Genomic DNA, 25,224 nt, shown 5'->3' on the forward strand with positions numbered 1-25,224 from the left:
AACTTTAGAGTGTTTTCTATCCTAAGCTGTCAATTATATGCATATTCTAGCATCTGGTCCTGAGAAATAGGCCGTTTACTTTGGGAACGTTATTTTTCCAAACATAAAAATAGTGTCCCCTATTTTCAAGAGGTTAACTCATTCCCACATAATTTTGTTGATTTATCCTATACTTGTGTTTGTGGCCAAAGCATAAATTAAAGGGAAAAAAACACATCAAAAACCCCACCTCACTTGTATCTCAAACAGACTTTTTTTGTTTTACTTTATTTAACTTTTATTTAATTAGGCCACTTACGTTAAGAACGAATTCTTATTTACAATGAGGGCCTCCCAAAATACAAAATGCCTCCTGCGGGGACAGAGGGTTGGGATTTTTTCAAAGTATATATATATATATATATACTGCTCAAAAAAATAAAGAGAACACTTAAACAACACAATGTAACTCCAAGTCAATCACACTTCTGTGAAATCAAACTGTCCACTTAGGAAGCAACACTGATTGACAATACATTTCACATGCTGTTGTGCAAATGGAATAGACAACAGGTGGAAATTATAGGCAATTAGCAAGACACCCCCAATAAAGGAGTGGTTCTGCAGGTGGGGACCACAGACCACTTCTCAGTTCCTATGCTTCCTGGCTGATGTTTTGGTCACTTTTGAATGCTGGCGGTGCTTTCACTCTAGTGGTAGCATGAGACGGAGTCTACAACCCACACAACACTACATAAAGAGAGACCTAAGACAACAACTGAGCAAGGTAGCAACACATGACAACACACCATGGTAGCAAAACAACATGGTCGCAGCACGATACATGGTACAAACATTATTTGGCATAGACTACACGAAGGGCAAGAAGATAGACTTCAATACATCATCCAAAGCAGCCACAACTAATGCTTGCTATTTTCTCACAGGGTATGATGTCATACTCCCGAGGAGGATGATCTGGCCAATCAGCGGATTACTAGCGTAAATATTTTTATCAACTGCATATGGCCACACCATTCTGTTATTGGGGTACCCCCAAACCATTCCAACACAAAAGATGAACATACTTAATTACTGGGGTTTTTTTTTTAGAAGGAAACTATTTCACTCATATTGTAATTCATTCTAGGTAATATTTCATAGAAATCTGGAAACCCTGGACAGTTACTTTAACTCCTGTCCACTGAATGTGGCGGTAAAATGGTAAATTAATCAATAGCCTATAGACTAGTATGCTGGTGTGTTTGGAATTGCTGAAAGCATGGGCCCCAAAAGTTTTTCACAAAAAGACAATGAGTGCTTGCGTCCATGAACCCGAGCGCCTCACACGTTGTGGTCCTGCAGTCCAGGCCATATCCATTGATGTGTACAGTAGTCCTTATACAACATGCCACCACGCTGAACAGAAACGTCTAGTTGCAGTGAATCATGTTGTTGGAAAGTTGCACAAAAAATGCCCTCTAGGTTCTCAACAGAGATAAAACTCCAGCAAAACAAGAGACATTTTGTAGGCTACTTCAATATTTCAAGGAGAAACATTGTCTGACGTGGTTGAGTGCTGGCTGATTTAGTTGAACAGATCCGGTTTAGCCGCCAGGGGAGCCCGTCTCTTCTCTCCGTGATGCTCACGTGTGCAGCTCCAGACCGAGCTTGGCACATTCCCAACAATACGCTCTCAGACTCTGGGCGCCCGGATCGTGGGTACCAGTAATAACCGTCCAGGGCGCTTTTCGGACATAGAAGCAAATGCTTTTGAATAGGAAATGCGATCTTGTGTCCATTTAACCTTTTTACAATCTGTTATATATTCAGAGGCACAGACGAAATTCAAACATACCCTACTTCACATGGTGAGAAAACAACCGTTGTTGAACTTTACTTTGTCGCATTTCGGAGACGCACCTGTCAATTGCCAAGTGCACTTTATTTAATTCGAAGTGGTGTTGACAACTATGGAATGAAGGTTTGGCTTTTTCTGTCGTCTCTCCGATGTGGTAATCATCCATGGATAAATATATTTGGAATACAATATACTATTGTTGCCTGTTTTAGAATAAACAATGCTGGTACTACTCTTAAGATTACTGTGTTTCTCACTTTGGAGCGAGAATGTGTTCTCGCAAATACACGGGGAGAAGACAAATATGATTCCTAGACATTATGAAACCGCCGTCACTATCGGGAATCTACACAAAACCAATAGTGATAGTCAGAGATTGCACTCGGCGTATGGCAGAGTTATCAACGAAATTGACAATAAAAGGGTGCGTACTCCAAGTTCATCCTCCTGGGATGTGGTTAGGACATGGATGGATAACATAAATGTGACTTCATTCAATACGAAAAGGGGTATGAATGAAATAACAATGCGCAAAAGCAATTCGTCAAATGGAACAGAACCCATTTGGTTACCCGAGGAAGGCGAGTCAAAAAGGCTGATGGAAGAAAAGTTGGACACGGAGAAACATGCAGCCATGGAAACACGAGATGGTGTATACATTCATTTAAAGCCCTCCACGAGACATACGCGAGGAGGACACCACCGTGGCGAGCACAACCGGATCTGCATACACAAAAGAGCAAGTGTAAACCGTCGGAGAAGAAATGCGAAGGATGGCAGTAAAAAAGGGAACTTAATAAACGAGCCAACCTTGCTGTCAGATGAGTCTTTGGACACACCGCTGGCCACGTGGGAACCTCTGCCTAAACCTATGGCCCAGAACCAGTCAACAGACATGCCATTTCATGCCACTGATTATGAACAGTTCACTTTGCCAGACCTCCAGGACTATACCCCACTCATTCCTCTCAATCCTCAAACTAGGAGAAAAGATGTGAAAAACCCATTTTACCCCGTAACAGCAGAATCATATGGTGCATATGCCATCATGATCATTTCGGTCATCATTTTCACTGTTGGATTAATTGGGAATATAGCAATCATGTGCATTGTGTGCCACAACTACTACATGAGAAGTATTTCAAATTCTCTTCTAGCCAATCTCGCCCTATGGGATTTTGTTGTCATCTTTTTTTGCCTGCCCCTGGTGATCTTCCATGAACTGACCAAGAATTGGCTGTTGGGGGAGTTCTCCTGTAAAATCATCCCCTATATTGAGGTAATAATGTCCACTAGCTATTGTGTTACTTGATTGAATGTTATGATTGGGTGATGAAGTTGGTGTTCAACGTCTGCTGTCATAACCATCTCTTCCTTGTGAAATCTGTCACATATTGTGAGCTAAAAAAATTGTTGGGGCAGTGACCATTTTTTGTTGTTGTTTTTGCTCTGTACTCCAGCACTTCGGATTTGAAATGATACAATGACTATGAAGTTCAGACTGTCAGCTTTAATTTGAGGGTATTTTCATCCATATCGGGTGAACCGTTTAAAAATTACAGCACTTTTTGTACCTAGTCCTCCAATTTTAGGGGACCAAAAGTATTGTGACAAATTAAATCATGTATTTTAAAGTAGGAAAATGCATTTGGTCCCATATTCCTACCACACAATGACTACATCAAGCTTGTGACTACACATTTATTGGACGCATTGGCTGTTTGTTTTGGTTGTGTTTCAGATTAGTTTGTTTCCAATCGATATGAATGGAGTCACATTTATTATAAATACGAATATAATATGTTTCTAAACACTTCTACATGAATGTGGATGCTACCATGATTATGGATAGTCCTGAATGAATAATGATGAATGAGAAAGTTAGACGCACAAATATCATACCCTCAAGCGATGCTAACCTCTCACTATTACAATAACAGGGGAGGTTAGCATTTTTGTGGGGGTATGATATTTGTGTGTCTACCTTTCTCACTCATCAACAACAACAAAAATGTGTCCCGTCCCAATACTTTTGATGCTCACTTTGTGTCCATCCTTACACCGTACAATGTTCTGTGCTTCAAGTGTTTGCAGTATTTGGAGGATCCTATACTAGGTCAAGATTTTTTTTCTCCCGAATGTCACCTCAACCTGTTGTTCCAAACTTTTAGGTGAGGTGTCACTATTCTAGCTACAGAGGTAAAAGCCCATAGGCGATCTGTGCTATGTTAGGGATACGGTTACAGTCCTAAGTTCCCTAATAAGGCATTAGTCTGAAACTCACTAGGCCTCAATCATTACATCAGACCCACAGCTGTTATTGCATCAACTTACCTGTCTGTTTCAGCTGTAAGGCAGCTCTTCTGTCAGCCATCTATTGTAAAAGATAGTCCTTTAAAATAACATGTTTTCCAGAGTTACAGAACGCTAACCTTACAGTAAAGTCTATTTTGTAGCCATAGTATTGTCAACTGAAGGGTTTGTATTAACACACTTGTACTACATACTGAATGTCATATACTGTATGTGATTTGAATGTTGCACGACCAAATTATGTAAAGAAAATATATTATTGCCCCTGGGGTCTATTCAGACAGTGATCAGTTTGTACCCAGTTTCCAGGCATCGTCAACACAGGTCCTAGAGAGAAACTGAGTTTTTGTTTCAGCCAACCACTAACGCACCTGTTTCAAATAATCAACCAATCATGGTCGTTAACCTAGACCAAAATGAGCTGAATCAGGTGTATTAGCGCTGGACTGGAACAAAAGCCTGCAAACCCACTATCTCTCCTGAACGGAGTTGGAGAAGGCTGAGCTCTGTTCCGCTTGCTGTGTGAATGCAGTAAATGGTGATTGGTGTGTTGGTGTAATCTGACACACCACACATCATAGAACTGAGCCTCATAAAAAAAACTACAGATTAGCTGGTTATATCACATACTGTCTAAAAGGAAACCCAGCAGACCCAGGTGCAGCTAGGGACAACACCCAATAATCTAGATGATATGGAAAAGTCTAACCGAGATCCTTGTGATGTCCCAATGTCAAGGTAGGGACCAGGTAAGGGTAGGGACGTCCCAAGGAATCCGGATAACACTAACCTAGATGTTATGCAGCCCAAGAACTTGGAACACCTTATACAGTCTGAGGTCACAGTGTAAAACCTATGCTGCTCAACAACTGAGCCTTCTTGGTGAAAGTAGTGTCAATGGAAAGGAACAAAGATCTGAATTGATTGGATTAAGTATAATCAACACGTTGACAGACCCACCTTGTCCTCTGATAGTCTATGTGCAGTTTTTACTATTGCTTACACCTATCCCATCTTTTCAGATCTCCACAAGTCCAACATCCTAGGGCTGGGTGTACCTGTCTCGGTGCTTTATGGAGTCCAAATCCTCCACTCTTTTACAGACCTCTTTGGTTCAGCTCCTGCTTTTAGCAGTCTGTCTGTTCTCTCTGTTGTGGAAAAGTACTTAATGTAAGATAGATGACATAGTTTTGCTGTGGTTCACTTTCATACTGTTGGTCCTGAGTGCCTTTCATGGGAAATGTGTGAAGTATTTACCCGGAAGAAATAAAATTCTGTTCATTAAGAAGGAAGTACACTCCTTTTGGAAGAGGAAATGATCTAGATAAAAAGCCTTCTCCAGGTGGCACAGTTCATCTGTCCGGGCACATAGACTGAGTGTACAAAACATTATGAACACCTGCTCTTTCCCTTTCATAGACTGACCAGGTGAAAGCTATGAACCCTTATTAATGTAACTTGTTAAATCCACTTCAATCAGTGTAGATGAAGGGGAGGAGACAGTTTAAAGAAGGATTTCTAAGCCTTGAGACAATTGAGGCATGGATTGTGTATGTGTGCCAATCAGAGGGTGAATAGGCAAGGTATGGTAGTAGGTGCCAGGCGCGCTGGTTTGTGTCAAGAACTGCAACGTTGCTGGGTTTCCTGTGTCTATCAAGAATGGTCCACCACCGAAGGACATCCAGCCAACTTGACACAAGTTTGGAAGCATTTGAGTCAACATTGGCCAGCATCCCTGCGGAACGCTTTCGACACCTTGTAGAGTCCATGCCCCAACGAATTGAGGCTGTTCTGAGGGCAAAAGGGGGGGGGGGGGGTATTAGGAGGTTGTTCTTAATGTTTGTACACTCAGTGTATAAGCCTGCACAATGACCCCAAGACAAATAAACAACCTCAAAACGACCCAAACAATCTGTATGAGTGATGCTGTATAAACTGCCAGCGCTAGTCTGTAAGCTGCTTAGTGGCAGTGATTGTCATTGTGTTTGTAAGTCCCATTCTATGCCAACATGACCTGTAGGCCATTTTAAAACCACAGTCCCAAACATAGCACTTTGAGTCTCTTTGAGTAGCCAGCCTCTGTGGTAAGAACATTAAATGGATAGCGGCAGACGCATCCTCGTTATGCTAAGCGACTCGCTAATCAAGCAATTAATGGAGCATAACTACACAAACAGTGGGGCAATTAATTCTAATGGCTCCTGTGGCAACTAAGTGCTCTGTCACATGACATTTTGTCATTATGGACACCAAGGTGAGAGGTTAGTTAGACAAGGCCTGCCCGCCACTGTTGACACAGCTCTAGAGGATAGCTGTCACGTTGACGATGATGGTATTTGCTGAGAGCGCTTTGTCTTGACAATACTCTCTCTCTCTCCCTCTCTATCTCCCCCTCTCTCTTTTCTCTCGCTATCCATCTCTCCGCTATCCATCTCTCCCTCTCTCTTCATCTCTCCCTCTCTCTTCATCTCTCCCTCACTCTTCTCTCTCCATCTCTCCCTATCTTCTCTCCATCTCTCCCTATCTTCTCTCTCCATCTATCCCTTGCTCTTCTCTCTCTCTCCCTTCATATATTCTATCGCTCCCTCCCTCTTTTCTCTCTCTCACGCCCTCTCTCTTCTCTTGATTTCTCACAAGCTAGATAAGTCGTAGGAATGTAAGGGGTCTGCTACAAGGTAAGGGGACTTCTACAAAAATCATAGGCAATCCCAGGACATAGTGTCTATAATACTGTAATAAGCTCACATAGTTGCTGTCACAAACTCCACACAGTTTTCACCGACTAGTTGGATATTAATTTCCCACTAAACAAACCATTTCTGTACAACATTCATATACATTTTTTTTTTTAAATATCAGGTTTTTGCTTTGGCTGACCTTGTTTTTTTAATTGACATTTGTCAGTAAAACTCATGAATGCAACTGTTTTGTGGCCAATTTTAGCTGGGGCCTCTGGAGTGGTGGTGTGTTTTAACAGATTTGATCAAAGCTGTGATGAAATTACTGGCTATGTATGTACTATTACTCAGCAGTACATTTCCAACTTAAGCTGACCGAGCATATAGAGGGAAAGATACTAGAGACAAAGCATTCCTTGTGTGTCATGACACATAGCAAGCATATTTGGTGGTGTCCACACATTGTTGTGATAAACATGTTTCCTCATACCCCCCTCCAGGCACAGACAAGTTCATTTTAAACCTGTTCATATCAACGAATCCCAATAAATAGAACCCCCTGAGGGAGTCACAAGACCTAGCATATAAATCAAACTCTTTCCACAATCTCTCTCGCTCTCTCTGTGTCATGGGCTCCCTTGCACACGGTATACTGTGCACCTTATTATGTTATACAGTCATCAATATTAGAATTTGATATTATTAGAAAGTCTAAAGTTCCCCTTTTTGGCGCCCAAATGTAGTCTTCCCATTCTTTAAAGTATCACACATAAATCATTACTCATGGCTACTTTCAAGCATCTCAGTATGGAAATTGGGAACTCGTGTGCAGTAAGTAACAGAGCTGTCCCGCTCTAAACCTGTTGACATCCAGTGTACTGTGCTGTATGTACCATTGTCACATGAAAATTGTTCTAAACTGTGTTTTGAACACGCATAGTGTACAGTGGACACATTCATTCGGTCTTTTCAGAGAACAAGATGACTCTGGGGCCTTGGTATATCATCCAGACTTTCCAAGGTGCATTGCAATTAGGATTAGTCTCCTCTATTGTGTGTTAAGCCTAGGGCCTGGATACAGTCTATACTTGTTTCCATCAAAGTTCTGTCAAAGTGCTTCATTTTTAATGTTAATGTGCAGTAATAACACATCAACTGCATACAGTAGTGTCTGACTTCCTCCTCTCTTTTCTTTGTCCTTCCAGGTCTCTTCCCTCGGGGTCACGACCTTCACCCTGTGTGCTTTGTGCATTGACCGCCTTCGCGCCGCCACCAACGCCCAGATGTATTACGAGATGATTGAAAACTGCGCCTCCACGGCCGCCAAGCTGGCCGTTATCTGGATCGGGGCTCTCCTATTGGCCCTGCCAGAGCTCCTGATCCACCAGCTGGTCACTGAAGATGGTGAGCCTCCGGACGTGACGCCCTGCCAGCGCTGTGTGGTTCGTATCTCCACCGACCTCCCCGACACGCTCTATGTGCTGGGCCTGACCTACGACGGAGCCCGCCTCTGGTGGTATTTTGGCTGCTACTTCTGCCTGCCAACGCTGTTCACCATCGGCAGCTCTCTGGTGACTGCCCGTAAAATCCAGCAGGCCGAGCGGGCCTGTGTGCGTGGAAACAAGAAGCAGCTCCAGCTGGAGAACCAGATGAACTGCACGGTTGTGGCGTTGGCCATCCTCTACGGCTTCTGCATCATCCCTGAGAACATCTGCAACATCGTCACTGTCTACATGGCAGCGGGTGTGCCCAGACGGACCCTGGACATTCTCCACCTGGTCAGCCAGCTGCTGCTGTTCTGTAAGTCAGCGGTGACACCCGTCCTGCTGTTCTGCCTGTACCAGCCCTTCAGCCGGGCCTTCCTGGACTGCTGCTGCTGCTGCTGTAACGAGTGCGGCCCTCCCAGGTCTTCCACCACCGCCACCACCAGCGAGGAGAACGAGCACGAGTGCACCACCACCGACCTGGAGCTGTCACCATTCAGCACCATCCACAGGGAGGCATCCTCCTCCTACACCACTGTGGGGACCCACTGCTGAGAGGTCAATGGTCATGACCTCCTTCAGAAAGTTACAACTGCCATGTGAAGAGTTCAAGAGGTCGGACTTTAAACCAATTGGACCGGTTTCCCCACACCCAGGTTAAGGTTACTCCTGGAATAAAAGGCATGCTCAATGGACAATCTCCAGTGAGGGTGCTTGTAAATCAGAATAGGCTTAATCTGAGTCTGGGAGACCGGCCCTTAAGAGTTATGATCAGTTCATTTTTTATTCCTGTCAATATAGGAATTGAATTGATAATGCGGATAAAGGGCACATCCCATTTTAAATCCATGTCCACTTGACTTTGAATTAAATTGACGTAAACTCTGGTGGACATAAGTGTCTTGGTCTACTTGAGGGCAGAGTTCTGTATACGTACTATACTGTCTGTCTACGCTTTGTTTACAGCAGTGGTCACCAACCGTGGTTGATCTCCAAGGCATTCCTAGTCAATCACCAAACATTTCTGTAAAAAAAACAACAATAAAGCCTTGCGTTCCTATTTTGTTATTTGTTTTGCGCTGTTGGCGGTAGTTGCACTTTATTTCTGATTTCTTTTAGGTTGTAAGATGTAGATGCACTTGATTCAGAAGCCCTAGCGCCAGGAAGGCAAAGTCTTCCCATTTTGAATAACGTTTTTTAAATAGAATTTCCAAATGGTCTGAGAAGAAAAACATTGGCAGGGAAATTCAAGCATTGATAATGTATTGGGCCTATAGCCTACTGCACAAACCTCATTGTTACAGAACTGTAATTGGTTATGTTTTCAAAAAAAAATCTGAGCAGTAGATCTCAGCTTCCATTTTGACTCAAAGTGATCTTCACTCAAAGGTTGGTGACCACTTGTTTACAGAAACCATACGGAAAGGAATACATATGTATAGTTCAATTTATAGCAAATTCATTATAAACTCACCAGTGTTTTCTCTTTTTAATTATTATATTATTTTTGGGGGTGGGTCATAATGTTCTTTTTCTGCTTCCACAGAGTGTCTGTGTCAAATGGAAAGTAATATATTGAAAATGGCTGATCGTACTACTGTATTGTGTTTAGCTTATAATGGTGATTCTTGTGAATCAGGTCAAAGTTATGCCTAGCTCCCTTGCTATGTAAGTATATTATGCACTCTGTATTTGATAGCAGAAAACTGTACGATACACTTCAGTCAGTCAGTAAAGTTACTGGAGTGGTCTTTTTTGTTGTTGCTCACTTTAATAAAAAAAGAACACAGAATTTGATTGAATGTTTCTTTGACCCTCAATGTCTCTTTGACCCTCAATGTCTATCTTCATATATGGAATAAACAATCCACTTACTATTCAGGGACTAACATACCTTCTTCCAAAAATGTTAACTATGGATAATAAATCTACCTCATCATTTTGTCTTGGGAACTAAACATATGTGATAATATTCTCCAGATGGAGAAGAGGAGTGTGGTTTCCTGAGAATGGCCAGTTAGCTCTCAGAGGGAGAGTTTCTCATCTGGCCATTGTGACATCACTACCCACTCCCCAGAGTACACAATAACCCTTGTTTCACTACCCGTCGCCACGGCAACCTCAGGAATCTGCTTCTCAGCTGTCTCCATGACGTCATGGTCGGCCGAGTGGCAGGGAGTTAGATCAGATGGTAGGGTGGGTAGAGAAGAAGGGTTCATAGAATTGGACTTAACTAGGGTATGGTGCGAATCATGCATTTCCATGGAGATGGTCGGTTGTTGGCTCTCAGGAGTTCATTTCAGACGTGAGCCTTGCTAATTGCTAACCATGTTTCTGGTTGGTTCAGTTCAGCCTTCCTTCAATGTTCTGTATAGTCGTCCAGTTTTCTAGACAGTCTAAGAACGTTTCTATTGAAAATGGTGTCCTTAGAACATTTCTGGAACATGCTTGACTTGAATGTCAAGCTTACAACATGTTTGCGATCAAGTAACATCTGCGCTGATAGGAACGGCATAGATGGACACAATCATATTTTAGGCAAAATTGCATTGTCTCTGTTTAACAGAGTGATGCTGTTTTATGGCTTCCTGGTCCTGATTTGTAATATATTGTGAAGATATTGCCTGCCTGCAATACTACAGTAGCAAAACAACATGGCTGCCATCACGTCCATACACAGTGCAACAAAATGGTGTACGACTTTCATCTGCCGTATATAGACCCATGATGTCCCCAAATCATTTGGCTGTCAGATCCGGTCTTGTTATGGAACACAACGGCTTATTCTCCTCACAACACTGTCCTCCCACAGTGCTTCTGAGCCCGTCTTTCATTTTCAATCACTCCCTCTGTTCCTGATGGGATTATGCATAGTGACTATACTTTTTTTCTTTTCACAGGAAGTAAAAGGCTCCATAGAGTTCACTCTGACTGTTAGGATAATGCTGTAGCTGAGGGCCATTGAACAACAACACATTTTACAGGCCAACATATTACCAGAAATGAGACATCGTTGTTCAACGTTTGGCTAAACCTATTTTGACAAAAAGACTGGAATCGTGTATTTATTTGGAAACCGGGAAAATTCGTATTTTTGAACCTCGACCGCTATGCAAATCCAATGGCTACGGCAGGTGACCTGTCGATTGAACTGCTGTTCTTAATGGAATGGCATGTCTCCAGAGTCCAGCTATCAGAAAAGCTCAATCTGATTAAAGAGATGAAGAAAATGTTCCCTAAAAATGATTTCAGCCTCCCTTGCTCATCCAGTCATAAGAGTGAGGTCCTTTTGTTGAGGCAGTGCATTGATGTTGTTAAGGAATGTGTTTCTTAAGTTCTTACTTTAGCTGAGCTTGTGGTGACATTAAACATGCACAATTCTATCTACAGTATGTATACCCTGTTCAATGACAATGGCATTTTTGTAATGGGAACTGAGAATATTAGCGCTCATCTCTATTAACTATCCAAAATAACATGCCTGAAAGTGTCTTGGTCAATCTGCAACTCACTGTGAGGTTCAAGCTCTCTGTTGTATGAAAAAATTGTTGTGCCACAGAAGCTGCCAGTCAGGACCTCCGCAGAACAACAAAGATGTCCGTTTTCCTGAACCCGCATGCTCCTCATTTCATTCATTAACAATCATACTGACCATAGTCACTGTTTGTATGGTATTCAACAGTTATGTACAGTATGTACAGGGTTTTTCAGTGTAGTCTACAGACGAAAACAACCATTCTTTATGTTATGTGCCCATGTAATGGAATCATTCATTTAAATCCACAGGCATTTATTATAACTTAACAAAGCAGCTGGATGTGATTGATGGGCATCTGTCGGTCGGCCGCTAGAGTGACAGTTACCTCATCGTCCCTAAAAAAAAATCCTGCTTCACTTTTCATAATGATGATCAAAACCACGAAAGATTTACAATATGCCAAAAGTCCAGTATATCACAGTAATTCCTTTCCATGAAAACCTGTGAGTCGGTTGGACATCCCTGCTTCCTAGTTGCAATTAAAGGTACCTCTATTCCTTTGGAAACAATAGCTTGATAATACATTGATGTATTGCCGCTAAACAAGTTGCTCAGTGACCTTAGACTAACTCCTTTCAGGGTTACGTGGGATGGGCAGGGCATTCTGTACAAGCCCAGTATCCTTCATGATTGACAAGGAGCCAGGGTGCCATGGTAACCAAAGCCACCTCTGGGAGTTATGCCACATGCAAACTAAGGTGTGAAATTAGAAAACAGTGAGTGTGGATATCGAAAGCAGAGTCTAAAGCAAGTCTCCCGTCTCACGGCTGGATCTATCAGGTAACTATACAGTAAGCATGCAGAAATACAGCATCCATCGATTAAAGTGTCTGCCATTGGTTCAAAACACATTCTCACATAACATCATGTTTGGGTGCGCTACTCACTGCACTCTGAAACAATGTGGTATTTCATTGTTGAAAAGCCCCTTTGGTATTGTTCGAAACTGTCATGTATTTTCATGAAGTCTGCCCAGTCAAATTATTTTCAGATGTGTCCCAACCCACACATCTGTGGATTAATAATTATACTGTACAAGCAAACATCTATTCTGTTGTAAGGCGTGTGCCTTATGAATATTTAATGCTTGTAAACTCTTGTTTCTGAAATGACTTGGCACTTCAGGGCAGCATGGGGGGATCCACATGATATAGTTTGGGTTTGATACGTGAGGTGTATGTTGCATTCGTCTGTGTTATGAATGATGGTACTCTCATATGTACATAGAATGTTCTATATCTGGTACAGGGCAACGTTGTCCGTAATGTTAGCCATCACAGTTTATGGTTGCCATGTCAACACGCTCATCCAGACTAATGCTACAATATGAATCCACAATAACCAGGTCTGTCCCTACGTTTCTGTCAAATTCCCCTATGTGGTATACGTGGACACAAAACATTTACTATGGGTTAGTATATCACTACCACTCTGTCCGCATGATCAGTTGGATGTTCCTCAAAAATCTATTCGTGTGTTTGCACAACCCAGTCTCTCATTTATATTTATTTATTTATTTAGCTAGGCAAGTCAGTTTAGAACAAATTCTCATTTTACAATGACGGCCGATCCCTGCCAAACCCTAACCCGAACGATGCTGGACCAATTGTGTACTGCCCTATGGGACTCCCAATCACGGCTGGTTGTGATACAGCCCGGGATCAAACTTAGCCTGTAGTGACGCCTCTAGCACTGAAATGCAGTGCCTTTAGACTACTGCACCACTCGGGAGCCCGTTTGTAAGAAAGAAAGGCCCCTCGGAAAAGACAGATTTCCTCAAATGAACTCTGGTGAGCCTAACACCATCTAAAATACAGACCAAACAATGCTACGTGACAGCCAAAACATGCCAAACATAATTTCCCTGGTTTCTATGAAACACCAAATTGCTATATAAACACACAGGCAAGTTTCCCAGTATCAATGGATCTTTAATATTAAAGCGCCACAGTTTTACAAGTGTAAAACTCGTAAAGACGTTAGTGCTGCAAAACTTCTGGGAAACTCACCCCCGCAGAGATTCTGGCACTGAACTCCTTGGTCTCAGAAGGGATAAGCAGTTCCTCTGCTATACATTGGCATATGTACTATATGTAAAAATAGGCACAATGTTTTGATGCACTTGTACATATAGTACCTAGTCAATGAGAGACCGGGTTGATTTGCATGCACATCCCAATGGCTTTTGGAGGAATCCACAGCGCACAGTATGGCTGCCATGTCGTGACTCCCTCCCGTGGGCAATGCCCTGTGAGTGGGGTGCAGACAGGGCTGTCGGCTCAGCTCAGCCTTGTTGTATATGGGATCCATCTGATGGAGCGGATGGACAGCCATCCTGGGAGGATAAGGGCTTTATTGTCTCAACCCTCTGTTGCATTGTATCCTAATATCTAGGTCACTGCCTGTGATTGAACGCTTGAGTGCATAAATTAGTGTTTTTCGCACTGAGAATTACCCCTTCCCTCCCATACTGAATGCGCTGAAAGGACTGCCTGCCTGCTATTAGGGGTACAATAAGTGGTCCCCCCTTCACCTCCTCTACTGGGATGAGAGGCTACAATGACATAGCTATGAGCTGCCAAATGATTTTTTTCTCTTGACAAAAAGCTTTTTTGACAAAAGGGTTATTCATGGCAATAACTGGTGTTCAGTAGGAACTTCAGATCTCTTCAGATCTCCACCATTTTGTAGGCTCTCATTATGTCCCATTCACTCTCATCAGCATCGTTATTCCTGACTGATTTGTAATCATAGCAGGGTTTAGCATATAAACTCAGCAACAAAAAAAAAAACGTCCCTTTTTCAAGACCCTGTCTTTCAAAGATAATACGTAAAAATTCAAATAACTTCACTGATCTTCATTGTAAAGGGTTTAAACACTGTTTCCCATGCTTGTTCAATGAACCATAAACAATTAACAAACATGCACCTGTGGAACGGTCGTTAAGACACTAACAGCTTACACTAACGGCAATTAAGGTCACAGTTATGAAAACTTAGGACACTAAAGAGGCCTTTCTACTACTCTACTGCGTGAATGTGCGTGAATGTGCCTTAGGCATGCTGCAAGGAGGAATGAGGACTGCAGATGTGGCCAAGGCAATAAAATGCCTGTACCGTGTCTGTACCGTGTCTGTACCGTGCGACGCCTAAGACAGCGCTACAGGGAGACAGGACGGACAGCGGATCGTCCTCGCAGTGGCAGACCACGTGTACCAACACCTGCACAGGATCGGTGCATCCAAACATCACCCCTGCAGGACAGATACAGGATGGCAACAACAACTTCCAGATTTACACCAGAAACGCACAATCCCTCCATCAGTGCTCAGACTGACCGCAATAGGCTGAGAGAGGCTGGACTGAGGGCTTTGTAGCCCTGTTGTAAGTCAGGTCCTCACCAGACATCACCGGCAACAACGCCTATGGGCACAAACCCACCGTCGCTGGAACAGAAAAAGGGCTCTTCACTGACGAGTCAAGTTTTTTTCGGATTCACATTTATTGTCGAAGCAATGATCGTTACACCGAAGCCTGTACTTTGGAGCGGGATCGATTTGGAGGTGGAGGGTCTCGGACTGAGCTTGTTGTCATTGCAGGCAATCTCAACGCTGTGCGTTACAGGGAAGACATCCTCCTCCCTCATGTGGTACCCTTCCTGCAGGCTCATCCTGACATGACCCTCCAGCATGACAATGCCACCAGCCATACTGCTCGTTCTGTGCATGATTTCCTGCAAGACAGGAATGTCAGTGTTCTGCCATGGCCAGCAAAGAGCCGGATCTCAATCCCATTGAGCACGTCTGGGACCTGTTGGATCGGAGGGTGAGGGCTGGGGCCATTCCCCCCAGAAATGTCTTTGGTGGAAGAGTGGGGTAACATCTCACAGCAAGAACTGGAAAATCTGGTGCAGTCCATGAAGAGGAGATTCACTGCAGTATTTAATGCAGCTGGTGGCCACACCAGATACTGACTGATACTTTTGATTTTGGACCCCCCCGCCCCTTTGTTCAGGGACACATTATTCAATTTCTGTTAGTCACATGTTTGTGGAACTTGTTCAGTTTATGTCTCAGTTGTTGAATCTTGTTATATTCATACAAATATTTACACATGTTAAGTTTGCTTAAAATAAATGCAGTTGACAATGAGAGGACGTTTCTTTTTTTGCTGAGTTTATTAGTACTAAGAAGTCATTATCAAAGCACTAATGATCTGCTTCACCCATACCCTCTAATAGCCCTGCTGGAAAATTACTTCAAATATTATGATTTCTCCATATTAGTTTTAAGAAGGATGATTTTAATCAACAAGAAAGAATAGTGGCTCGTATCTTGAATTCAGTAAAACAAAAGCCATGAACAGGATGGTTTTCGCACACAAACCATAAATCCTGACAAGAATGGTTTGAACCTTTCAAGTATATGTGCAAAGAGATGGTGCCCCTTCTTAAGAGATCCAGGGAAGTTTTGTGAATTCCGCCAGTGCTGGCCAATGGTATTCCTCTGTTAACCTGTTTGGTGTACCAAACCGAGGAAGAGGAAGTGAATATAACCAGCAAGTAAGCCCATAAATCTGCATAGCACACTGTACTTTTTCCAGCAATTACACACCATTTACTGCAGCAATTGAAGTGCTTTGACTGTGGCTATCAAGCAAAACATTCAAATGAATTCTATCAGGCGTCGAGTTACGACCAGGCATATGCCCAACTGGCCCCAGGTGTGATCCCTAGCACCGAACGTCTGTAAAGAAACAACATAGCCTTATAAATAAAGCAATGCAGTCGTCCATTTAATGTTGGAGTCACAAAGAGTGAATGTGCTTGGAGCGGAACTCTGGTGACATGAGACACAATCTGGCTCAACATCACTCGGGCACTGACGTAAACCAAACGGTACAGCACTAGTGCAAACAGAATCCTTGGGAATGTTTTTCTAGCTTCGGCTGAGGCAGGAGTCAGGAGTGGGTGGTTCGGTTAGCTGTTTACTGTGGAGAATCCAACGTAAAAAGGTTGGGAGGGAATAAAGCTCTAGTGTGCAACGCATAGCAGTAGGACACCTTCTTAACATGTCAGTTCACCGGAGCAGTGTGACAATGAATGGGGCTCTTTTCAAAACTTTGTCCCCAGGGGTCCAAGGGGCCATGGAACACAGTAATATGAGTTCCACTAGTAGAGGTGAAAACAACGTCTTGCACAGGCCAATGTAAGGAAAACTTAAACTACACCGACCTTATTTGGCCTCTGCAGCCTTTGGCCTTGTTTTCATGATGAAAAGTTACAACGTAATTAAATCATGCTTCAGATTCTCCACTCCTCCCTTTTCCTCCCTTCCTCTCCTTCTCCTCTACTTCTCTTCTTCTACCTTCTCCTCTCCTTCTCCTCCTCCCTTCTCTTCCCTTCCTCTCCTTCTTCTCCCTTCTCCTTCCTTCTCCTCCTCCCTTCTCTTCCCTTCCTCTCCTTCTCCTCCCTTTTCCTCCCTTCCTCTCCTTCTCCTCCACTTCTCTTCTTCTCCCTTCTCCTCTCCTTCTCCTCCCTTCTCTTCCCTTCCTCTCCTTCTTCTCCCTTCTCCTTTCCTTCTCCTCTCCTTCTCCTCCCATCTGTTCTCCTCCATTCTCCTCCCTTCTCCTTTCCTCCCTTCCTCTCCTTCTCCTCTACTTCTCTTCTTCTCCCTTCTCCTCTCCTTCTCCTCCCTTCTCCTTCCTTATCCTCCTTCTCCCTTCTCATTCCCTTCTCCTATCCTTCTCCTCCCATCTGTTCCCCTCCCTTCTCCTCCCTTCTCCTTTTCCTTCCTTCTCCTCTCTTCCTCTCCTCCCTTCTCCACCCTTCTCCTTTCCTTCCTTCTCCTCTCCTCCTCCCTTCCTCTCCCTATCCTCCCTTCTCATCCCTTCCATTCTACTCCCTTCCTCTACTTCTCCTCTCCTCTGTTCTCCTCCCATCCTCTCCTCCTCCCTTCTCCTCTCCTCTGTTCTCCCTCCCTTCCTCTCCTTCTCCTCCCTTCTCCTCTCCTCTTCCATTCTCCTCCTCTCCTCCCTTACTCTCCTTCCCTCACCCTTTTCCTCCCTCTGGACAGTTACCAATGGCTGGTGAAGGGTAACACAGCACTGACCAGAGGCCATAACAAACTCTGCATTGTGTCACTCTGTATAAGCATTTGTGTGTGTGTGAGAGAGAGAAATAGAGAGAGGACAGCTATGGCATCGAGGCCATCTCTTAATGGTGGTTTCACCCTGCACCAACTGTCACAACGCTCTGACAGGACACAAACACTACATGATCACCAAGGGAAGCTCTTCATGTAACATATGCCATGTAATAGCAGTTGATATCTGTGAAAGAACTGAAACATTTAAATTTGAAATAAATGTATTACAGTACATTGGTGACAGTGTTTTTGGGATAACCATCTGTATGACAGAACACAAACTGAAAAGTGTGAATCTATTTCAAGAGCCAGCACTTCCTATTGTTTTCATTCACATTTGATAAAGTAAGCATTTTGAAAACTAAACCCACACTGACTTTCTTTCATTCAAAAATATATGTTTTGCTGACTTTACAGGAAGACAAAGAAGAGGGTTTGCGTCACTGTGTGACTCGGATCGAGGGGGAACAATCGGTGCTTTGTGTGGGGTTGTTTATGGCGTGTGGGTTAATGGCCAAGGCAGGCACTGATGGTCTGTAACTCACTAAGGAGCAGCCATGGGAGACACACCCTGAGTGAGTGGGCATGCTGTTAGGTCACCCTCTGATCCTTCAAGTAGCAAACATGCCAACACAATTGGAAGAAGGAGGACAATTGACCATATATGTCTTGTCCTGTCAGGAGTAAGCTAATGTTGCACCTAGACCCACCCCATATCTGGTTATGGTTAGGATTGTGGGAGGGTTAGGCTGATCCTAGATCTGTGGGAAGGGAAGGCTGATCCTAGATCTGTGGGAGTGTAGACTGATCCTAGATCTGTGGAGGGTAAGCTGATCATAGATATGTTAGAGGTTAGACTGATTATAGATCAGTGGGAGGGTAGGCAGATCCTACATCTGTGGGAAGGTAGGCTGATAATAGATCTGTGAGAGGGGTAGGCTGAACCTAGATCTGTGAGAGGGTAGACGGATTCTAGATCTGTGGGAGGGTAGGCTGATCCTAGAAATGTGGAGGGTAGGCCTAGATACAGTTCGTAGGTATTCAGACTCACATTTTGTCCACATATTGTTACATTGCAGCCTTATTCTAAAAATACATTTTCCTCATCAATCTACTGACAATACCACATAATGACAAGGCGAAAAAACAGTTTTTTATAAATGTTTCCAAGAAATAAATACAAAATAATACCTTACTTACATAAGTATTCAGACCCTTTACTCTGAGATTTAAAGTTGAGCTCAGGTGCATCCTGCTTCCATTGATCATCCTTGAGATGTTTCTACAACTTGATTGGAGTCCACCTGTGGTAAATTAAATTGATTAGACATGATTTGGAAAGGCACGTCTCCCCAGCCTGGTGAGTCCTGTGCCTGCTCCCTGTCCGGAGCTGCCAGAGTCGCCCCCCTGTCCGGAGCTGCCAGAGTCGCCCTCCTGTCCGGAGCTGCCAGATTCGCCCTCCTGTCCGAAGCTGCCAGAGTCGCCCCCCCTGTCCGGAGCTACCAGAGTCGCCGTCCTCTCCGGAGCTGCCAGAGTCGCCCTCCTGTCCAGGGCCCGCTGCGAGGGTCCCCAGTCCGGGGCCCGCACCAGAGCCGCCACCGCGGATAGATGCCCACACAGACCCTCCCCTATAGGTTTAGGTTTTGCGGCCGGAGTCTGCACCTTTGGGGGGGGGGGGGGGGGGGGGGGGGAGGTTCTGTCACGCCCTGACTTTAGAGATCCTTTCTATGTCTCTATTTATGTTTGGTCAGGGCATGAGTTGGGGTGGGCATTCTATGTTTTGTGTTCTATGTTTTCTAGTTCTGTGTGTTTGTCCGGGTGTGGTTCTCAATCAGAGGCAGCTGTCTATCGTTGTCTCTGATTGAGGACCATACTTAGGTAGCCTTTTCCCAACTCTGTTTTGTGGGTAGTTGTTTTCTGTTTTTGTGTCTGCACCAGACAGAACTGTTTTGGTTTCGTTCGTTCTCTTTGTTGTTTTGTTATTCAGTGTTCAGTTATATTAATAAATCATGAACACTTACCACGCTGTGCTTTGGTCCACTTCTTCATGCAACGATGACCGTTACACCATGAGGTCGAATGAATTGTCCGTAGAGCACCAAGACAGGATTGTGTCGAGGCACTGATCTGGGAAGGGTACCAAAACATTTCTGCAGCATTCAAGGTCCCCAAGAACACAGTGGCCTCCATCATTCTTAAATGGAAGAAGTTTGGAACCACCAAGACTCTTCCTAGAGCTAGCAGCCTGGCCAAACTAAGCAATCAGGGGAGAAGGGCCTTGGTCAGGGAGGTGACCAAGAACCCGATGGTCACTCTGACATAGTTCCAGAGTACCTCTGTGGAGATGGGAGATCACACATATGTACATGTTAACTGTTTTTGCTTTGTCATTATGGCGTATTGTGTGTAGATTGATGAGGGGAAAAACTATTTAATCCATTTTAGACAAAGGCTGTAATGTAACAACGTGGAAAAAGTCAGAATACATTCCAAATACACTTAGCAAAGGGAGGAAGAATACTCAGCTCTGAGGGACAGGTATCAGAGAAAGGGAGAAATAGAAAACAGCTTTTGAGAGGCAGACATTACTTATTCTCCTGTGGCTGGTCTACATTTTGTTAGATAATGAATGACATGATCATGCAAGTGCCCTTCCCTCCTCCTTGCTAACGAGCTAGCATTCCCAAAGCTCCAAGCCAAGTTTGTCTCATGCATGACAGCTCCTAATTATTCTGTTTTACATCAACATCACAAAAATGTATGTGCACGCATCGTTGAGGCAGAAGGCTGTGTAGTGTTATGATTCTGAACAATCATATAGCTAAGAACCATGACAAGAAGCTGCCATGTGGGTAATCATAGGTGGCTTGTTTCAGCTAGTTGTGTCTTGTTCTTGATATGTTTTGTTTTGAGGTGTTTTGACTTATGTCACGTCTATGCTAATATGGCAAGATTTGATAAATAGCTAACCAACAACTGTAACGATGTATTTGATAGAACACAAGTGCTTATTGTGCAAATGTATTTATGTTTTCAATAAACACTTGAAGACTAAATATAGTTTACATGTAGTAAATAATGCTTTGACAGTTGTTTTGCCCCAAAATTGTTGTTTAACAACCCACCCATCTATTTATACCATCTCTAAATGAGAGAATGGAGAATCTTGAGGGTAGTGTGTTTGATGTTTCAGTTCTCGAGTAACTCCACACTGGCAGACCCATGCACTTGATTTCAGTATAGCCCTTAAAATGTAGTGTTACTAAATGTATGCATGATTTATAAAGAAATTGTCATCTTCGAGGGCTTTATTCAAGTGTTATTTTCTTTACTCCTAATTTGTGATTTAGTCAAATATTCATGTTAGGAACCTACCCATTTATCCCCAGGCAAGTTAAATCAGTAGCTGCCACAAAATGAGACTTCAAAAGTTCAAACATATTTTGTGTAAAACAAACACAGTGCACAGTCTTAGCATTACCATAGTAACGTCACATTAGTTCTCTGAGGATAAATTCAGACTAAAATGAAAGACATATCTGTCCTCATATGACTTCTCCATCACTGATGCTATTTTATGTACTTTCTGTACAAAGCCTCTTGAGGTTTTGCGTATTTTGGGAGAATAATGATGATGTTAGTAGCCTTAGCTGTTCCCTATGCATCTCTGTATTGGGTGTTTAAAATCATAACCAAGTCAGTTAAGATTTTTTTTTTACAATGACGGCCTAACCCGGACCAGTTTTCTGCCACCCTATGGGACTCCGAATCCCGGCTGTTTGAAATACAGCATGGAATCGAACCTTGGTCTGTTGTGATCCCTCTAGCACTGCCTTAGACCGCTGTGCCACTCGTGAGCCCACTTCGTCCGCGTCAAAGTTAACAACTCTGTAGGCCTACGCTCCATTGGGCCCAAGGTGCAGCAAAAGCCCCATCCTCCACCTCCACCTCCACCTCCACCCTCCCAACATTGTATTTGGAAGACAGTGAGGAATGGATGGTCTTGAGCTCCTCATATCACCAGGGAACTTGTCCATTGCCTTGACAGACCAACAGAGGCCTGTAAAGTGAAGACTGCTGAAAGTCATTGCACTGTTGAACCCAATGTGGGCTGTGGAATTACATACACCCTTTATATGCCTCAAAGTCAACAGGAAATAACGTCCTTTCACAGTAATCTGTGATACAGAGGGAATATTAATGATAAATGGGCTCAAAATGGACTGAACTTGCACCCTCAATCAGGGGCTTTAAGTCGGAAAACACACCCAAAAGACATACTATAGAATTCAGTAAAGGATCTATTTTATTCTGAGGATGGATGACAGTATACTGAGAAGAAGGAAAGATATGCCAACATAACACAGTTATATAGCACAGACCATTATTCTACATTCTAGTGCATCAAAATGGTGTACTGATGCTGGAATACGACAGTATGAGCCACAGAGGCTCTTTGTCTCATGGAGGCTAGCGCCTCTTTTTAAAGCTGCATGTGTCCAGACTGAGACTGTTCCTGGGGGGAGATGAGAAGTAACAAGATGACTAACATAACTTAAGGAAGGATCCAAGAGGCTAGAGGAAATATTGCTATACTCAAATGCACATTCTATTGTTGGGAGAATAGAGAGGCCAAGGAAGCTATTTTTAAAGGAGACAAGTATCTGCACACAGCACACGTCTCTGTGTGTGATCATTTACTGGTGTTCTATAGAACATTCTGGCTCACAATCAATTCAACACAATGCCATGCCACAGGTGCAATGCTCACAATCTACCAGTCAATCACCAGTCAACTTTGTTTCTAAGGAACAGGGCTCACAACTCACCAATAAAAGTCCTCAAAGCAATATGTCCTCATTGTACATTTGGTAATGTCAGGGTATAAACTGGGAATCCAACTGCTTGCACTAATCCACTGAGATCTCTTTACATACAGTGCATTCGTAAAAAGTGTTCAAACCCCTTGACTTTTTCCACATTCTGATACATTACAGTTTTATTCTAAAATGGATTAAATTGTTTTTTTCCCTCATCAATCTACACACAATACCCCATATTGACAACATTTGTATTCACATTTACATAAATATTCAGACCCTTTACTCAGTACTTTGTTGAAGTACCTTTGGCAGCGATTACAGCCTCAAGTCTTTTTGGGTATGACGCTACAAGCTTAGCACACCATTTTTTCTCTGCAGATCCTCTCAAGCTCTGTCAGTTTGGATGGGGAGCGTTGCTGAACGGCTGTTTTCAGGTCTCTCCAGATATGTTCGATCCGGGCTCTGGCTGGGCCACTCAAGGACATTCAGAGACTTGTCCCGAAGCCACTGCTGCGTTGTCTTGGCTGTGTGCTTAGGGTCATTGTCCTGTTGGAAGGTGAAGCTATGCCCCAGTCTGGATCAAGTTTTCATCAAGGATCTCTCTATACTTTGCTCCATTCATCTTTCACTCGATCCTGACTAGTCTCCCAGTCCCTGCCACTGTAAAACATCCCCACAGCATGATGCTGCCACCACCATGCTTCACCGTATGGATGGCGCCAAGTTTCCTCCTGATGGGACGCTTAGCATTCAGGTCAAAGAGTTCAATCTTCGTTTCATCAGACCAGATAATCTTGTTTCTCATGGTCTGAGTCCTTTAGGTGGCTTTTGGCAAACTCCAAGAGGGCTATCATGTGCCTTTTACTGAGGCGTGGCTTCCGTCTGGCCACTCTAGCGTAAAGTGCTGTAGTGCTGTAGAGATGGTTGTCCTTCTGTAAGGTTCTCCCATCTCTACAGAGGTACTCTGGAACTCTGTCAGCGTGACCATCGGGTTCTTGGTCACCTCCCTGACCAAGGCCCTTCTCCCCCGATTGCTCAGTTTGGCCGGGCGGCTAGCTCTAGGAAGAGTCTCGGTGATTCCAAACATCTTCCATTTAAGAATGATGGAGGCCACTGTGTTCTTGGGGACCTTGAATGCTGCAGAAATGTTTTGGTACCCTTCCCAGATCTGTGCTCTATGGACAATTAATTTGAAGTGCTGTAGAGATTGTTGTCCTTCTGGAAGGTTCTCCCATCTCCACAGAGGTAGTCTGGAGCTCTGTCAGAATGTACATCCGCTTCTTGGTCACCTCCTTGAGGTCTATGGACAATTCCTTTGACTTCTTGGCTTGGTTTTTGCTCTGACATGTACTGTCAACTGTGGGACCTTATATAGACAGGTGTAATGATAATGGCACCGGAGGAGATGGCTGTCGTTTTACGGCCCCCTAATCAATTGTGCTATTGTGTGTGTTTTTTCACGTTATTTGTAACTTATTTTGTACATAATGTTTCTGCCACCGTCTCTTATGACCGAAAAGAGTTTCTAGATATCAGGACAGCGATTACTCACCCGTACTGAAATAATATTCTTTCTTTAACGAATCGGACGCAAAGGATTTTCTCTAGACACCCGACAAGGCCCTCATCCCCATCATTCGCAGGAGAAAGAGACAGAGATATCGGGGACGTAGGTCTGGGTGACTTGTAAGGATCCGACGGCGAGTGGTTAATCTGCCTTTACCGTCAGTCCTATTAGCCAACATACAATCATTGGATAATAAAATATACGAACTATGAGAATGTATATTCTACCAAACGGGATATTAAAAACTGTATTATCTTATGTTTCACAGAGTCATGGCTGAAAGATGACATTAATAACATACAGCTGGTGGGTTTTACGCTTTTTCGGCAGGATAGAACAACAGTAAGACATGTACAACAGATGGTGAAATTAAAACAACAGATGGTGCACTAAATCTAAGGACGTTTCGAGGTTTTGCTCACCTGAGGTAGAGTATTTCATGATAAGCTGTAGACGACACTATTTATCGAGAGAGATTTCATCTATATTCTTCGTAGCTGTCTATTTACCACCACAAACCGATGCTGGCACTAAGACTACAATCAATGAGCTGTATACAACCATAAGCAAAAAGGAAAACGATCATCCAGAGGCAGCGCTCCTAGTGGCTGAGGACTTTAATGCATGGAAACTTAAATCCGTTTTACCTCATTTTTACCAGCATGTTAAATGTGCAACCAGAGGGAAACAAACACGTACAAAGCTCTCCCTCGCCCTCCATTTGGCAAATCTGACCACAATTCTATCCTCCTGATTCCAGCTTACAAGCAAAAACTAAAGCAGGAAGCAAAAACTAAAGCAGGAAGCAAAAACTAAAGCAGGAAGCACCAGTGAC

The 25,224-nt window shown here is 43.5% G+C and overlaps 1 protein-coding gene across 5 annotated transcripts; it reads left to right on the top strand.

Moving 5' to 3' along the window:
• Positions 1-615: 615 nt before the first annotated feature.
• On the top strand, positions 616-10,112 carry LOC109898570 (prosaposin receptor GPR37). Of its 5 annotated transcripts, XM_031833155.1 has the most exons (3): positions 616-766; positions 927-981; positions 8,037-10,112. In XM_031833155.1, exon 3 carries the CDS (start codon positions 8,115-8,117, stop codon positions 8,868-8,870), a length of 756 nt encoding a protein of 251 aa, XP_031689015.1. In that variant the 5' UTR covers positions 616-766; positions 927-981; positions 8,037-8,114; the 3' UTR covers positions 8,871-10,112. The 5 variants fall into 5 exon arrangements, with proteins under 5 accessions (XP_031689015.1, XP_020349177.2, XP_031689013.1 ...); XM_020493588.2 differs by lacking the exon at positions 927-981 and having other exon boundaries at positions 622-766; XM_031833153.1 differs by lacking the exons at positions 616-766; positions 927-981 and adding an exon at positions 1,678-3,119.
• The last annotated feature ends 15,112 nt before the right edge of the window (positions 10,113-25,224 follow it).

This window comes from Oncorhynchus kisutch, linkage group LG10 (assembly GCF_002021735.2).
Source record: "Oncorhynchus kisutch isolate 150728-3 linkage group LG10, Okis_V2, whole genome shotgun sequence".
NCBI lineage: Eukaryota > Metazoa > Chordata > Actinopteri > Salmoniformes > Salmonidae > Oncorhynchus > Oncorhynchus kisutch.

Bases quoted from the DNA above. Each gene is read 5' to 3' on its own strand.
- LOC109898570 (XM_031833153.1), top strand. From the start codon at position 2,061: ATGCTGGTACTACTCTTAAGATTACTGTGTTTCTCACTTTGGAGCGAG. The intron at 3,120-8,036 runs GTAATAATGTCC...TTGTCCTTCCAG, and splicing joins AAATCATCCCCTATATTGAG to GTCTCTTCCCTCGGGGTCAC.